Below are 17427 nucleotides of genomic sequence, written 5' to 3'. Positions count from 1 at the left end.
CATCGGATGCATCCGAAGAAGTGGGCTGTAGTCCACGAAAGCTTATGCTCTAATAAATTTGTTAGTCTCTAAGGTGCCACAAGTACTCCTGTTCTTCTTTTTACATATACCAGTGATACTCCGACCTCAGTGGTTCCGGAGCCAAATTAGTGATCAACGTTGCCCGAACGATAGTGGGAATTCGCTGATTCGTTTACTAGAGTGCTATTCATATTTAAACAGTATGACGAGGAAAGATTTAGTGTGTTATTCTCACAGCAAATACATTAATAACGTGCCCAAATCAATGTGTTAGTCTCTAAGATGCCACAAGGACGCCTCGTTCTTTTTGCTGATACAGACTAACACGGCTGCCCCTCTGAAATTAATAACGTAGTGCAAGTTAATAACTTCATTGGCTAGTAAAGCATCCTGGTTGGTTAACAACTTCGATTGGTTACCAATGAAATCACACAGTGTTTTAATATCACCTGCTGCAGGAAAAACATTAAAGATCCTCTGTCCGAGAGTCACTGATATACAGCCACCCAGCTGCTGCCTTTTATACACTGGGCTCCTACCACAGACATTTCCCCATGGCATGGTTCCTGCCTAGAAGGGCCTAGAGCTGGGGGTCCCATCCCCACAGTATGTGCAACAGGAGAGGGCCAGTAGATGAGCCCCTCACCTTCTGCCCACGCTATGGTTTCACCGAGCTTATGCTGAATGTCCATCAGATCAAAACTGGCCACTGTGGGGAAAATTTTGCTCTGGCTTCGCCAGTGTCATGGTGGAATGACTCCACAGACTGCAACGGGGCTACTCTAGATTGACACTGGATTGACACCGAGGGGTGGGTCTCTTCTCATCCACAAGGAGGCTGCTATTCAAGTCTCTCTGCGATGGAATACACTGTGACTATCATCTGTCTAAACTCAGTGTCCTTCCAAACTCTCAGGCTTCTCTGCACTCACAGAGGGGTTATGTCAGGTCGACCAAACCCCTTATCTCCACAAAGGGCCCATGGCCACTTCCCTGCACTTCAGGGCAATTTGGGGGTGGATGCTCATTTAATCAGCCTGGATCTGATCTCTACGCATGGCCAAACCAAAATCCTGGAGCTGAGCTGCAGGGAAATTTGGATCCAGATCTGGGATCCCATCTGTCGTTGCAATCTGCACCAACACTCCGGATCTGAACGCCTCCAAACAGGGGGCCCGATGTGAACGGTGGGGCTTGCGCCCAGCTTGGGGACATCCCATGACCCTCTGCTACCAAACGTCACACGACTAACTCTCTGCATTGCCCCATCAAGCCATTGTGTAGGTCTGAGGTGGGATCACCTGGCTGAACCCAAGTGCCCTTGCTCCCAGGCAGAGGACGCAGAGAGATGACACCTGGAAGAGCCAGAAATGCATTTACACTTGTACGCAGGCATGCCCAGTGCCCACGCGCTTCGCAGAAGATATTTGGGGCCCAGTCTTGCAAATTTTCCTGTTAATCTGGGAGTTTTTAATCTCAGCTATGGGCTTTCTTCCTTTCCCCACAATCAGCTGTAGGTTACAACGTTGTGAAGAATTTGAAGGGATGTCTTTGACTTTTTTGGGACTGGGGGGAGCTGCCAGCAGCCTTCTTATCCCCTCCCCTTCCAAAAAAATAAAAAGATCTAAATATTCCCAGTGTCTGAGTCTGTGGGGGCAGGACATAGTCCCACAGCTGGAGTCCTCAACCCAGAGACATCAGAGCTTCCAAACAAGCCAAGCAGAATGGTGGTTTTGTCTAAGGTCTCTCATTGGCCGCCCAGAACTAGTGGGTTATCCAATCAAGAGTGGATCATCTCCAACCAGCAGGTACCTGATAGATGGGGTCTCCAACCAACACCCTCTGTCGAGGTGTCTGGTTTAACAATGCTATGGAGCTGGGCTATGCTCATCCCAAGGTCCCATGCACCCATCCCTGGGATGCCAGGTACATGCTTTCACAGCAGCAACCACGTCATTGTACAGAATTGGGTGCAGATTCCAATAGCTGCACCAGTGTGAATCCGGAGTAAGACCAAAGGAGTCAGCAAGTAACACCAATAACCGGGGGGGGGGTTATTCCACTGTGACACGGGTTCAGTTGAGAGCGACATTTATCCCATAGCAATCAAAAGCGGTTTTCATCTGATGGACGCTCAGCCTGATCTCGGTGAGATGAGCGGGGTCCCGGCCTGATGCCTAGCGGGTGGATGACCACCAGTCCGAGCAGAGGTGCCAAGGCCTCGCTGGGCCATGGAGACGCACTCCTCTTCCACCCTGGTTTGGGTTGCAGCACGTTGGCAGGTCAACATGGAGGAAGCCTGTTCTACTGCTACTCATCCTGCCTCAAATCTTTGGTTAAACAGAGGCCTCTAGTCTGCAGGGCCTTAGACTCAGCTCCTTTCGCCAGCACAGCGTCCTTTTCCAAACACTTATTATTATTATTATTATAAATGGAGATATCCCATCTCCTAGAACTGGAAGAGACCTTGAAGGTCATCAAGTCCAGCCCCCTGCCTTCACTAGCAGGACCAAGTACTGATTTTGCCCCAGATGCCTAAGTGGCCCCCTCAAGGATTGAACTCACAACCTGGGTTTAGCAGGCCAATGCTCAAACCACTGAGCTATCTCTCCCCCTCTAACTAAAGACTAACCATCCTGCAAGAGCCTATTGCATGATCCTCTTTTCTCGTCCACCAGGATCTCCCATAACGTTATCCAGTGGGAGCTGTCATGTCCTTCTTATTTCAGCTTATCTTCCTGGCCAGTCATGCCCAGCAAGGTACGGTGCCATGTTTAACCCTAATAATAATGATCAATTGTGTTCTGTTAGCTTCTGCCCGCATGCAGCACTCCCTCCGTTGCCTCCAGCATGGCAAAGGGTTTGTACCATTAGGAAAGGGATAGAGAATCAGACAGAAAATATCACAATGCCACTATATAAATCCATGGTACGCCCACACCTTGAATACTGCGTGCAGTTCTGGTCGTCCCATCTCAAAAAAAAAAAAAAAAAAAAGCTATATTGGAATTGGGAAAGGTTCAGAGAAGGGGAACAAAAATGATTAGGGGGATGGAACAGCTTCCGTATGAGGAGAAATTCAAAAGACTGGGACTGTTCAGCTTGGAAAAGAGACGAGTAAGGGGGGATGTGACTGAGGTGTATAAAATCATGCCTGGTGTGGAGAAGGTGAAAAAAGGAAGTGTTATTTACTCCTTCTCATAACACAAGAACTAGGGGTCGCCCAATGAAATTAATAAGCAGCAGATTTCAAACAAACAAAAGGCAGTATTTCTTCACACAACGCACAGTCAACCTGTGGAACTCCTTGCCAGGGGATATTGTGAAGCAGGGATCAGAAAAGAATCAGATAAGTTCATAGAGGATAGGTCCATCAGTGGCTATTAGCCAAGATGGGCAGGGATGCAACCCCAATGCTCTGGGTGTCACTAGCCTCTGTTTGCCAGAACCTGGGAATGGGCAACAGGGGCTGGATCACTTGATGATTATCTATTCTGTTCATTCCCTCTGGGGCACCTGGCATTGGCCACTGTCGGAAGACAGGACACTGGGCTAAATGGACCATTAGTCTGACCCAGTCTGGTCGTTCTTATGTTCTTACCCAGAGCCTGTAGGATTCTCTCTCCTAGGTTCAGGAGCAATCTCTAACCGACCCCTGTATATTCTCCCAGGGCAGTGCACGCTCCTGTTTTACACCAGTAAGCGTGGGAGTAGGATCAGACACTGAGCGTTTACTGGTCCTAAGGCACAGTACAAAAACCAATTAACCAATCCCTTGGCAGCAGGTGGCATGATTTATTTGTATTTCAGTTATGCCTCAGTCACTGAACACAGGCAGTGCATCATTATCCCCATTTTACACGCAGGTAAACTGAGGCACTAAGCCAGCAGCCCGAATTTCCAGCCTGGCCCCTGATTTTGGATGCCCAGCTTGACAGCCCAATGTACATGGTGACATGCACCGGCTGCTCGCAATAGGCCAAATTCAGCTCTGGGACGACTCCACCAACTTGAATGGAGTTACCCCAGAGATCAGATGCAATGCCCATTAAAGTCAATGAACCCAACTGGTCGACGCTTCTGAAAATCTGGGCCTAAGTGAGATGCTCAAGCCCCTTCCCCCTCTCCCCGCCTCCACCCACAGACACGGCAGATCAGTGGCAAGGCCAGAAGGGAAGAGGTCTCTGCCCAGGAGCCAGGCCCCGCTGGCTGGCAGAGAGGAGAGAAGCATGTTGCTGATGGAGTCAGCAGATTAACTCTGTCCTGACTGAGGTTTCTGCTTGTGCCTTGCTCCCTCTGTCTGTTCCCCTCTGTCCAATACAGTCTTTGGCTCGTGGGGCGTCACCTACCCCCAAAGCCTGCAGAGCGTGCAGGACTCCTGCCTCCAGATACCCTGCACCTTCAGCTACCCCAGCACAGAGAACCCCGAGGGTGGCATTGTGGCCATCTGGTACAAGGATTACGAAAGCCAGCACACCGTGATTTACCACTCGGCCACTCCTAGCGAGGTCAACAGCAGGTTCCAGGGCCGGACCGAGCTGCTGGGCGACCTAGCCAGGCACAACTGTACCCTGCTGCTGAGGGGTGTGAGGAGCGAGGACAGCGGCAAGTACAACTTCAGGTTCGAGATCAACCAGGGCAACCGGTGGTCAGACCTGCGTGGGGTGATGGTGACGGTTACCGGTGAGTATGGAGACGAGCTAGCCAGAGCGTGTAAAATCACAACTACTCCACTGTGTGTCATGGGCCCTGTACTGCTGCCAGCCATGGGCGAGTCTCCTGTAGCTTGAGTGCTTGTGGAGCAGCTGAGTTCTATCCCCACTGCTACCAGGATAGCTCAGTGGTTTGAGCACTGGCCTGCTAAACCTAGGGTGTGAGTTCAATCCTTGAGGAGGCCATTTAGGGAACTGGGGTAAAAATCTGTCTGGGGATTGGTCCTGCTTTGAGCAGGGGGTTGGACTAGATGACCTCCTGAGGTCCCTTCCAACCCTGATATTCTATGATTCTATGAATGTCCAAGGGTACCACGCCGTGATGGAGGAATAAACTGGAATCGCAATTATCCCATCGCAGATTCCCCAGAATATCCCTGTTCTTTCCATCCCTAGATGCCCCCACCAGCCCGGCCATTGCTGCCCCGGAAGATCTAAGGGAGGGTGTGAGAGTGAACTTCACCTGCTCCAGTCCGTACGCCTGCCCATACGAGAGCACCGCTCTGCAGTGGAGCGGCTACAATGCCCTGCTCTCGACCGTATCTGGGGCAGTGCAACTGGACACCGCTGGAGTGCTCAGCCGGCAGATCCTCGTTACCTCCTTGTCATGGCAGGACCACTCCAAAAAACTGCTCTGCGAAGTGTCTGTTGGCTCCAAGCAGGCAACCGGGGAAATCGTTCTGCAGGTGAAACGTGAGTAGTGCTGCTTTTCGAACACTGGCGCAAGGACCAGCAGCTACGGCCTCTGCATTGCCCAAGTCATGTCTTTCCAGCCCACAATGCTTCCAGTTCTGCCATGTGATCTCTGACACATGGCCAGATTCCAACGGACGTCTGGCTTCCCTAAATTCTCCTCTGTGATTGCCACTGAACAAAGACTTCTTCTCGCCTTGCAGCCCTATCCTGTGCTGTGGCATTGCTGGGTGCTGCTTCCGCCGCTGCCCTGTTCCACCCCAGAGGCGGCTGCATTCCTGTGGGGAGTGAATTGGGTCTTGTGTCTTATAGAGCCACACTTGGGGAAAAAACCTCCTCTGGTTGATTCGTTGCTGGGTGCAATTAATTGTGGATGCAAGAGAGAGGATGCAGAGGTCTGACTACCTGCATAGTTGGACATCTGCATGCTATCGCTGGCAGAGCGCAGGAGTGGAAGGCAGGCTGGGGAGCCCGGTGAATATCATTTGTAAAGCTCTCTGAGAAGAGAGGGGCTGTACAAACGCAGAACTTGAGGCCCCTTAGAAACAGTCTGTGGCCTTCACCCTGGAGCAGCTGTGCCGACATTCTCAGACTTGGTGGCCTAAGACAAGGCGCCTAAGACAGCACCCACCAGTTTGGTAAAAGGGGCCAGAGGTCCCAGGGGCTGGTGTCAATCCCTGGATGCCGGTGCAGTTAGTCCAGATGTCTCCTGGAAGCTGCATCTGGCCAACAGTTTCCTAGTTCCTCCCGGTCTCCTGGACCGACTTATCTCTGCTGTACAGACCCTCCCCTCCAACTCCCTCTTACCACTTGGGGGTGCAAATGTCAGCTCCAGAAACGTTTCTCATTAAGGCCAACTGCCAGCTGCCCTTCTAATATCACTTCTTCCTTCTCTACCCACCACCAACTCATTACAGCTCCCCACTTTCCTCTCAGAACGCGCCCTGTGCGCTGTGCCCAGCCCTGCCTCCCCACCCACCGTCCGCCTGGCAAACAGGACTCTCCTCCCAGCCCCAACGGGGACTGTGGTGCTGAGATAGCTGGTAGCCAGACCCCCTCGCCCCGTATGTCAAAGAACTCCAGTGCTCCATGGAGCCTGCACACAATTTTCAGCCCAAGAACTCTACCCATGATGCCCTGTTCTTCTGCTCATAGGCTAATGCCAGCAGCCACCGCCTGCCTCTGTCATTAGCTTGACCATGGGCCAAGACCTTTCCAGCGTCTACCCGTGGAGCTGTCTCCTTTCCCAAAAGCAGAGGCGCCCCAGGCTATGCCGCCCAGGGAACGTGGTTAGGAAGCAGCCCTAAGTCCTGGATCTGGCTTCCTGACTTGCAGGGAACCATCTCTAAGGATGAGAAGCTGGTTCAGGTCCTTTGGCTCACTCAGGCTTTGGTCTCTGACACTGGCAAAGGGGCTAGTTGAGGTGGGGGGTCTTTTGCCCTGTGTGGATTTGTCAGATATAGAGACTCCTAGAACCATAGGGTGAGACGGGACTGCAAGGGCATCGAGTCTAACCCCCTGCCAAGATGCAGGACTTGTGGTGCCAATATCATTTCCAAGAGGCCACAGATAGAAGAGCTCTCAGAGGGTCATGAGCAGCATGGACCAGACTGGAGACAGTGACAGAGTGACGAACGCCTCTGAGCTAACCCGACTTCCCTAAGTCAGGACCGCTGGCTTCAGTCTCAGCCAGCGATTCCTGGCTGTGGTGGTGCCCACTAGCTGCCCCCTCCATTCACTGCGTGTCCTTTCTTCCTCCGACTCCCCTGCAGATTCCCCGAAAGGCACAAAAGTGGTAATCACCCCCTCCACAAAGAACATCCGGGTGGGCGACAGCGTGTCTCTCACGTGCAGCGTGAACAGCACCTTCCCCGAGGTCACCGCGTACAAGTGGTACAAGGGCGGGACGGCCTTGGGGAGCCAACAGATTCTGACTCTCCAGAGCGTTGTTCGCGAAGATTATGGCCCGTACCACTGTGAAGCGGAAAATTCCGTCGGGACCGGGGTGGCGGAAGCAGTTGTTCTCTATGTTTTTTGTAAGTATGGAGGACGGGGCTGCAGATGAATCACCAGCTAATACCACTGTAGCACCATGGCTTCACGGGGACCCTGTGCAGCAAAGAGAACCAAAACCAGTGCTCCGTCTAGGCCAGGATGGAGCAAAACAATAACGTTCCCTCCACCCTAATGCAACTGACTGACTGCCTCAGTATTTTTCATTAGAGCGGGCTGGGAATTTTTCAAGGAATGGGTTTTTTTTAAAAAATGCTGATTCGTCAAAATCCAAACAGTTTGCAAAGCCGGGTCGGTTTCAAGGACTCTCACGACTCAAAAAATGATCAGAAAACTTTTTTGAAATGGTCAAGCTGGCCAGTTTTGACATTTTTTGCGCTGGAATGTTTCCACTTTTTAAGTCAAAATGACTTTTTGTTTACAAATGTTAGTCAATTTTGACTAAAAAAATAGTTAAAGAAAAAAAGGTTAAAATCAAACTGAAACAGGCCATTGACCCAAACCAAATCTTTTTCTCATTCACAAAAATGTGAGATTTTGACTTTTCGTCCCACTTCTGGACAGGAACATTTTTCAAGGTCTCCGATTTATTTTATAAGATGGGAAAATGGTTTCCTACTCAGCTCAATTGATCACCCTCATGTCCGAGTGCCGCGCAAGCACTACTGAATCTACCCTTTGGGATAAGGAAGCATCGCTAGCTCTGTTTTACAAATGGGGAAACCGAGGCACAGAGTGACTAAATGACTTGCCCAAACACAGCAAGTCTGCCAGGGTGGTAGAAATTGAATCCAAAATTTCCCAAGTCCTAGTGCAGTGCTTTAATGACAAACCCAGCCTTCCTCTCCCCTCGCTCTTGCATCCTGGAGAGCTGTGTGTGTGTGTGGGGGTCCTTCTTCAACCCAGAGGGTGTCCCATTCACAGGGCCGGCTCCAGACACCAGCTTAACAAGCAGGTGCTTGGGGAGGCCAAGGGAGAGGGGCAGCACCTGCGGCAATTCGGGGGCGGCAGGTCCCTCACTCCCTCTAGGAGCGAAGGACCTGCCACTGAACTGCCGCCGCCGATCGCCGCTTTATTTTTCCCCCCCCAATTGCCGCCGCCAATCGCGGCTTTTTTTTTGCTTGGGGCAGCAGAAATGCTGGAGCCGGCCCTGCCCATTCATGTCTTGAAGCTGGAGGATCAGTAGCCCTTAAAATCTGGCTTCACCCCGTCCTGGGCACAGGTTATTTGCTAGGATCATGTGAGTGTATCTCACATACTCAGTTTCCTGCCACTGCAGGGGTCTGGAGCCCCGGTGCATCTCCTTCCCCCCGATCTCTGCCCGTGGCACAAAGTAATCGAGTATCCCCTTGGTCTAATTCTGGTGGATGGGCTTGCTAGGGGGTGGTTGGGTGGTGCTTAGTGCCCTCTGCTATACAGAAGGTCAGCCTGGATGATCTGGTGGTCCCATCTAGTCTTAATCTCTAGGACTCAATCCGCTGTCATCTCCTTCAGCTGCCGTGGTCTCGGTGAGCCCTTCTGCAGAGATACAGGCAGGCGAGACGGTCACTTTGACGTGCGCCGTTCCCGGCGAGGAGAACCAGGATCTCAGCTACACCTGGTACAAGAACAATGTCTGGATCAAGGAAGGCACGGTCCGCTCCCTGGTGTTTCACGAAGTCACCAGCAGCGACACCGGCTATTATTCGTGCAAGGTGCAGAACGACAAAGGGAGTCAGATGTCCCAGGCCATCAGCCTGAGCGTGTTCTGTAAGTGTATCACAAAACTCACACCTACGACTGCAGGGCACCTTGATCTGAGGTTTTTAAAGGGTTAATAAATGATTAATAGATGGGAGGAGCTAGCAAACAGAAAAGTTTTGTCCGGGAGGTCTCCGGGGTGAAGGAGAGACGATGTGATCCTTGGGGTGAGTTTGGCTGGTAGTTTACTTGTTGCTTGAAGATTCCAGTGTAGTTTGGGGGGTTGTGTGCTGAGCCCGGGGGAGGGGGGGGGCAGGGCTGCTCAGGGAGAAGAGGGGTTTAAAAAGCCAGTTCTTAAGTGATCAGAGGAACTAGTGAACAGGGGAGTTTTGCAAGGGAGTTTAGAGAGGGGGTGCGAGAGGCAGATACACCTAACAACCATTCTCTAAGCTTACCCCCCCCCAAAAGCAAACCACAAAATCCTGCAAGAGTAAAAATAAACGCCAGCAGCCGTCCAGCAGAGTGGGGACGAGGGAGGATATCCAGTTTATTGCACTGAATACAGCATGTATGGTTGTGGGCAGGTTGCATACGTGTGCATTCGGTGCAAACAGCTCCAGGCCTTCCGAGACCAGAGGGGCTGAACTGGGGGAGCGAAGGGAGACAGAGAGGTGCACCGAGGAGATTTTCAGGGACATGGCAGAGCGGCCCCTCCCCCAGTTTGACAGCCTCTGAGTAACAGAGCAGCGGGGGGGGGGGGGGAAGGGGAATCACAATTTTGCAGGTTTGGGGAAAATAAATATTTAGGGAGTTTTGCCTTGAAACGTTTGTCAGTAAAAACTGGGGAAACCATCCCTGCTCCAGGCAATATCAACTGCCCCACAAATATCTGCCAGGAGGAGATCATGGGAGGTTTGATAATGGGATGCTGGTACTTGGGTAAATGTGACCGGGTTGCTCTGGAGCTCACAGCAACCACAGCTGTCTCCCCGGTCAGGTGCAACAGACAGAGATTACCTGCAGCCAGGGCCGGTGTAACCACTAGGCGAACTAGGCGGCCGCCTAGGGCGCCAAGATTTGGGGGCACCCAAAAGCGGTGCCCCAAATTATTTTTTAACACGACTGTGTATTCATTTTTGAAAGTTTATAATAAGCGATGCTCCGGGGGTTCTTCGATTCCTGGCTCATCACACCGCCAATGCTCTGTCGTTGTCTCATTCCACCGCACAGATCCCCCTAGGGCCCTTGCAATCACCTTGTTCCAGGAGACGCAGGAAGGAAAGCTGGCTCTCATTCACTGCACCGTGGATAGCGACCCCCTGTCTGCACTGGCCCTTTACCGCAACGAGGCCCTCGTCGCCACCACCAGCTCCCATGCAGCCCCCAGCCAGCGGCTCAGCATCACAGCTTCCCGCAACTCCTTGAAACTGGAGATCCTCAACGTGCTGCCGGAGGACGACGGCCAATACCGGTGCACGGCGAGCAACGCGTACGGGAACGTGACTGCTGCTAAGCTGTTCCATGCCCAAAGTGAGTAAACGGTTTGTGATTATCACGCGGGGTAAGGGGCTGCCACCAATCGGGACTCCCAGGCCCCCGGACGGGTTTTTGGGCATGACGCCTTCTCTGAGCATCATGTTTAATAATAGTAACGTTCTTCTGCCAACTTCACAGTGGAAACCCTGGGCCATGGGGTGTCTCTGGCCTCTCCATTTGAGGAGCATTTCACAACGGTCCATTGAGCCATACCTGCACCATCCTTAGATTAAAGCCTTACAGAAAGGTCGGCTGACTGCTGGGGCACCCTCGTGTCCGGATGCGGCCTAGCAGGCTCTCCTCACCTATCCGCCCCCCGGCCAACAGCGGTGGTCTGCCTTGTCTCACGACTCCGCCCAGCTCGCTTTACGTCTCTCCCCAGCTGGGGTAACAAACGTGCAACGAAACGTTCCAAATCGTCCCAGGACAAGAGATTCCTCGGCCCCCTCGGGTGCTATTGCTCAACTTGTCCTTGAGACTCCATCTTCAGCCCCATCCTGGGCTCAACAGTCCTGACATGAAGCATGTAGGCCCCCTCCTGAGGGCTGGGAGGGGAACCCTGGTCTACTCTCCTTCCCTGCAGCCTGCACTTAGCACAGCCTCTCTGCTGGTCCCCAGGCGTCTCCCTCGGTCCTTCTTCTTTCTCTGCTGGAACGCCGACCCCTCAGGACTGCCTCTCCCCGCCACAGGGATTAATTCTGTTCCTGCGGCTTTCTTCAGTCTGCCTTCCCCTGGCCCTTCCCAGAGAGAGGAAACACCCAACTTCCTCTAGGGACAATGTGCCTCTGGCCCCAGCTTCACTGCCCCCAGCCTCCAGGTTTCCTCCTGGCTCTGGGCCCTCTGATTCTGGCTCCAGGCCTCCCAAGCTTCTCTCATCCTTTAGCCCAAGGAAACTCTCAGCTATCTCTCACCTGGGTCTCCTCCCTTCTTCTGCCCTGTGCTCCCTTCCTTTATGAGCACCCATCTCCTCCCCAGCTGGGCTGGATAACCAGTTACACCTGACACCCCTCCAGAAATCACCCGGGGGCCTGTTACACCCAATCACAGACCTACACTCAAAGAAGTTATCGAGATGCTGTTTAACGTTCTGATACAGGCAGAACTGGCTGACAAAACAGAACAATTTCACTGAACATTTTGAAGTTTCAGAGTTGGTGCCAAAATTGGAACCATTTTTCATATTTTTTCAAAATTTTTCATTAAATATTTTTTCAAAACATTTCAACACTCTTCCTTTTTTTGCCCCCTTTTGGCTAGCCAGTGAAAGCATGTGGATAATGTCTAATGGGTTCCCCCCCCCCATACCTTTTCTTTTCCTTGTTTTTCCTTTTTCCACTCAGTGACTTTTCAGATCTTCTCCCGTTTCAGACCAGTTACAGAGCGGCAAAAGGAAAAAAGAAGAGTAAAGTGTGGGGGGAGAAACAACCTCGCCAGTTTGCTCATCCAGTTAGATTCAGTGAGAGGGAGGGAATGATGAGAAAGATTTTTGGGTTTTCTCCTATCGTTTCAAAATTTAAATAATTTTTAGATTTTTGAAAACCAAAATGAAACAAAAATTTCAATGAGAACAAATTGAAAAGTTTAGTTCCAGTTAGAAATTTCTGCCTGAAAAATTCCATTGAAAATGACATTTTCCCACAACAACAACAACAACAACAAAAAATTCTTTTTGACAAATCCCATTTTTGCAGTGGGAAAATCTTTCGTGTAAACATTTTTGACCAGTTGTAACTATAGACAGCTCAGGGACTGAGGATTTCAACTCACTTTTCTCCAGACTTCTGGATTGTGCCTTGAAGAAGCTACAGCTGATTAAGAATGCAGACGCTCGGGATCTAGCTAGGTAGAGATGAAGAGAGCGTGTTGTTCCGGTGCTGAAGTTCTTGTGTTGCTGAGCTGTGACGTTTCATATGGGCCTGGTGTATCTTTACAAGGACTCTTTTCTTTTAAGCTTTCTCTGGAAGGAAACTGCTTCTTTGATTGGAGAAGCCAGGAGCCTCCCTAATAGGGCTAATCAGAAAATGTTTTTCAGGGTTGTTTTTTCCATTTTGGAAATTTTGAGTTTTCACCAAAATTTTTAGACTTCTTAGCAAAATATTGAAAACCCAAAATTTTTGACAGAAAAATTTCAACTGGAAACCAAAAATATTTCAATTTGATATGCAGTGATGGTACTTCATGGCCAAACCACAATTCCCATGATGCACCATGGCTCCCTTCTTGTTAAGCCATCACAGGTGCATCAAGGGACTCCGTGGTGCAGTGCATCATGGCAAATGTAGTTTGACTAGGGAACCCGGCCCATAGAGAAGAGTGCGGGCAGTATGCACCTGAACTACAACTCCCATGAAGCACTGCAGCAGTATTCCCAAACCGTAGTGTTTCAGCTTTGGGCCAAAAGCCAAAAACTTTTTTGGTTTTGGGTGTTCTGGTTTCTGTGCAGAAAAAATGACTTTTTTGTCACAAAATCCTAATTCTTTTGTGGAACCTTTTGTTTTGCCAAAAAAAAAAAAAAAAAAAGCAATTTTTCTATTGAAAAACAGTTTCAACAGGATTTTTTCAAACCCCCTTCCTCCTTTGGGGCAGCTATCCCAATGTGGGAGGAGAGGCCGAAAGCCATCCTGCCAGTCTTATAAATGGCCTGTATTCCTCCTCTCCCTCCCTCCCCCAAACCGGCCACAATAAAAAAACAGCAAACAATAAAGAACCACAACCTAGCCCATAATACTGCGGTATAGGCAAACCCAAACAAGAGCCGGGCGCTGAATCTACACTCAGTAGCTGGACTAGAGGTTTGATTTCAGTGTCCCTGGCTTCATTACATCTCCCCGTACAGCACCGGACTCACACAGCCCTTAGCATATCTTTGGATGGGCAACGTGGGCCAGTGTCCAGCTAGGACTAGACGGAGGCGGCTCAGGCTCACACAGCTTATGTGAGGCCCAGAGGACAAACCTTGGGCAACAGCCCTAGCAGGCAGGCAAAAGTTTCACGACAAAGATTTCATTCCCCTGCTTTACTGTGTTTCCTTCCCTCCCTCTTTCAGCAGCGAGAGTGTTGATCAGTCCCGCCCCGGAGGTGCGCGAAGGAGACACAGTCACCCTGACGTGTGTCACCACCCGAAGTGCAGAGGAGGGGCCCAGCTATACCTGGTATAAGAACACGGCGTGGCTGAAGGAGAGCTCCGAGAACACCCTGGTCCTCCCAGCCGCGAGCAGCGGGGACGCGGGCGCTTTCCAGTGTAAGGCCCAGACGAAGAGAGGCAGCAGCACCTCTCCGGCTGTCACTCTGCGGGTGCTGTGTAAGTATGACCTCCCTTCCACGGCCCCCCAAATAAGGCCAAAGAGGGAATTCTTTGTGATTAGGGAACTGGCTAATCCTTAGATCAGCGGGGGGACATCTTGGGGAGGCCACAATTCACACACTAAAGGCCAAGTTCTGCCCTCAGCTGCCCCATCGTGAAACTAAAGTGATCCCTGAATCAATGGAGTGACTCCAGATTTACACCAGAGTGACTCCGGATTTACACAAGAGTGACTCCGGATTTACACGAGCCTGTCTGAGAGCAGAATCTGGCCCTGAAAGCCTTTATTAAAGTAAGATGCCAGTCGGTTAATCAGATCAATCTGGCAATACTGGCCTGGTCCTGCAACTGATGCTCCGTAGCTAGCCTCCGTGGCCAAGCAACCTTCTAGCTGAGTTCACACACTCCAGATTCCACAGCAGGGTGCTAAGCTGGCGTGGTGCTGGTGGAGTTGTCATCTTGCAGGTGAGATGTAGAGTAGAACTGGTATCCTGACCATTCATGGTCAGTAAAGAGAGGCCCTGGCTGGCATTCTTCATAAGAGTATTAACTCCGGTGCCAGGCCCAAATTCCGCCTGCGGTAACTGCTGTTCGTCCTGCCCATCGCTTCTCCCTGTCGTTTTAGGAGGAAACCGTTGTTTTCGCTTCCTGCCCTTAACTTGAGTGTAGCGTTGCTGTGCACCGTAAAACAGCCGCTACGTTCCACCCCAGAGCTGCACGTGCATTTCAGAGGTGGATGACGTGCTCCCTACCCATAGCTTGTGTCTGAGTTTAAATTTCTCGACTCTATCGGGATCCAAGGCGCCATACAAATGCAAGATCCTTGGGCCACCTCCTGAATGGGTGTCAATCGGAGTAGCTCCACTGAAGGAAATAGAGCTCTGCGGATTGACACCAGCTGAGAGTCTGGCCCACGGTTATCATCTAAACTCCCAAAGTTCTGCCCCAGAACATACGGTCCGTCATATCAAAGTGAGGCTGGCGGCTCAGGGACCTTCAGTTGCTCCTGATTCCAATTCTGGCCAGATTCCTGTCTCGCCTTTATTGGCCCAGGCCTGTTTGAGCAAAGAAGGAGACTGGAGCAACAGCCTGGCTGCTGGTGCCATCAGAAGGACCCGTTAGAGCGCTGGAGAGGAGGGGGGGTTGCGAGGGTTTCTCCTAATCTAGTAAATAATCATATGTCAAATAACATATCGGCCAACAACATTTTAACCCTGCAGTCCCACCGAGACGGCCCCAGATGAGCTCCCTGCTAGAGACGCAGAACAGGCACCTGGGCATCGTCCTGTGCACCACCGACAGCGACCCGCAGTCCGAATTAGCCCTGTACAGAGGAGATGAATTAGTAGCTTCCACCAGTGGCTCCCGCTCGTTGGCCGGCCAGAGGCTCAGGGCGACTCCATCGTACAACAGTCTGAAGGTGGAGATCCGCGAGGTGGTGCTGGAGGACGAAGGGACCTACGTGTGCTTGGCTAGGAACGCCTACGGCAATGCAAGCACCTCCATGGTCTTCAGTGCAGAGAGTGAGTGCCCAGCTGGGTTCCTCTTTCAAAGGGAACTGGCCTTTCCAACCGTGTGTGGTGGGAGAGAGACCCAGGCAGGCAGGGAGGGGGCCAGGCCCCGGGTTGGCGGTAAGGGACGATTCACGCTAATCCTTCTGCTGTTATAAAAAAAAAAATCCCCCCAGCAATTCCATTGATCGCAATGGGGGTTCACTGGAGGGGCGGGTCGTGTCCCACCGACTCGTCACGGCCCTGGATTGAACCCTTAGCGAAATGGCTATTGTGAGGGATTGAATCGTTTGGTCACCCTGAGCATCGTTCACCACTGGAATAATTTCCCAAAGGCTGGGGTGGATTCTCCATCACTGGCAAGTTTTGAATCAAGATGGGATGTTTTTCTAACAGCTCGGCTCTAGGGATTACTGTGGGGCAGGTCTCCGACCTGGGCTATGCAGGAGATCAGACTAGATCACAGTGGTCCCTTCTGGGCTTGGAATCTATGAATCTCTGGGTGATTCACTACTGATCCCACCTTATTAACTCCTGTAGGGGTTGCCCCCATTGCTTCCTAGGATGGCATCCGAGTTAGTGGGATGGGCTCCATAAAGGGAACAAGGAAAAGGGGAGATTCCGCAGTATCCTATGGAACCACTGAATATTAAATACACCTCTACCCCGATATAACGCGGTCCTTGGGAGCCAAAAAATCTCACCACCTTATAGGTGAGACGGCGAGACCGGCTTCCCCAGCGGTGATTTAAAGGGCCCGGTGCTCCAGCTGCTGCAGGGAGCCCTGGGCCCTTTAAATCACCGCCGGAGCTCTGGCAGCAGGGCTTGGGCAGTGATTTAAAGGGTCCATTGCTCCACACGAATTCGGATATAACACGGTAAAGCAGCGAGGCTCGGGTGGCGCTTTAAGGGCCCGGGGCTCCGCGCTGCTTTACCGCGTTATATCCGAATTCGTGTTCTATCAGGGTAGAGGTGTATCGTAGATTCATAGAAACCCAGGGCTGGACGAGACCTCAAGAGGTCATCTAATCCATCATGAAGAAAGGAAACTACCTGAAATGTAAGTGTCCAATTTGGGCCTTTTGACCGAGTTTGCTACATAAAACCAAGCTTCTGTGCACGGACACACATTACTGGATAAAGACGACATATCACGAATGACTTTAGGCCATGCCCATTTTGCCAAGCGCTGGCCATTTGATAGAACTCGGGGATAGCTGTAGGAAAACGGCTGCCAAATTAGGGCAACATAATGGCCCGTTTTTGACATTTGAAACGATTGATTGATTCGCTGCTAAAAAAAAAGACAATTGTGAAATTTGCAAAATGTTTCCAAAGTCCCTCAAAGCCGGCGATACTCCAAGAGGCAACGATTCCCATCGGTGGGCCAGATTCTGCTCTCAGGAACACCAAGGTAAATCCAGAGTCACTCCGCTGAAAGCGATAGAATTATTATGCATTTACACTGGTGTAACCGAGATCAGAATCTGGCTCTGTGTCAAAATCCCCCTCTCAAAGCATCATACAACTCTGATGTACAAGGTCATCTAATGTATGCTGCCCCCAATGTACTCCCCCCTGGTCCCCCCCATACACACCGTAACCCTCACACGCACGTCCTACTGTGCATTCTCCAGGACTTTGCCTACTCCCGTTGTAACTGTCTGTTACAGCTACCACCACTTCTCTTGAGAGCCTGTTCCTCAGCCTAATCGAATCACAGAATCTAGTGATGGAAAAGACCCTCTTCTACACTCCTAGCCCCCAGGGGCAGGACTGCTGCCTCCAGAACATTTTCTAGAGCTCTGTAGAGTCTAATTTTAAATGTCCCACGCAACGGGGCTCCAGCCCATCTCTTGGGGACAGATTGCACTGTCAGGAAATGGATTTTAGGATACAGACTAACTCCCCCTTGGGTTAAGGCCATCCCCTTGCTCCTTTGTATACCCCCATGGGC

The 17427-nt window shown here is 51.2% G+C and overlaps 1 protein-coding gene across 5 annotated transcripts in view; it reads left to right on the top strand.

Moving 5' to 3' along the window:
• SIGLEC1 (sialic acid binding Ig like lectin 1) overlaps positions 1-17427 on the top strand; it is a 67471-nt gene that overhangs the window by 29535 nt on the left and 20509 nt on the right. For all 5 annotated transcript variants that reach the window (XM_034771295.1, XM_034771300.1, XM_034771296.1 and 2 more), the window contains 8 exons: positions 2700-2781; positions 4345-4704; positions 5130-5426; positions 7199-7462; positions 8934-9188; positions 10350-10649; positions 13702-13956; positions 15180-15482. In XM_034771295.1, coding sequence (XP_034627186.1) covers positions 2733-2781; positions 4345-4704; positions 5130-5426; positions 7199-7462; positions 8934-9188; positions 10350-10649; positions 13702-13956; positions 15180-15482 — 2083 coding nt within the window. In that variant the 5' untranslated portion in view covers positions 2700-2732. The remainder of the gene's footprint in view (positions 1-2699; positions 2782-4344; positions 4705-5129; positions 5427-7198; positions 7463-8933; positions 9189-10349; positions 10650-13701; positions 13957-15179; positions 15483-17427) is intronic.

Source organism: Trachemys scripta, chromosome 5 (genome assembly GCF_013100865.1).
Source record: "Trachemys scripta elegans isolate TJP31775 chromosome 5, CAS_Tse_1.0, whole genome shotgun sequence".
Taxonomy (NCBI): Eukaryota; Metazoa; Chordata; order Testudines; family Emydidae; genus Trachemys; species Trachemys scripta.
This window is presented reverse-complemented; position numbering and strand designations above follow the sequence as displayed.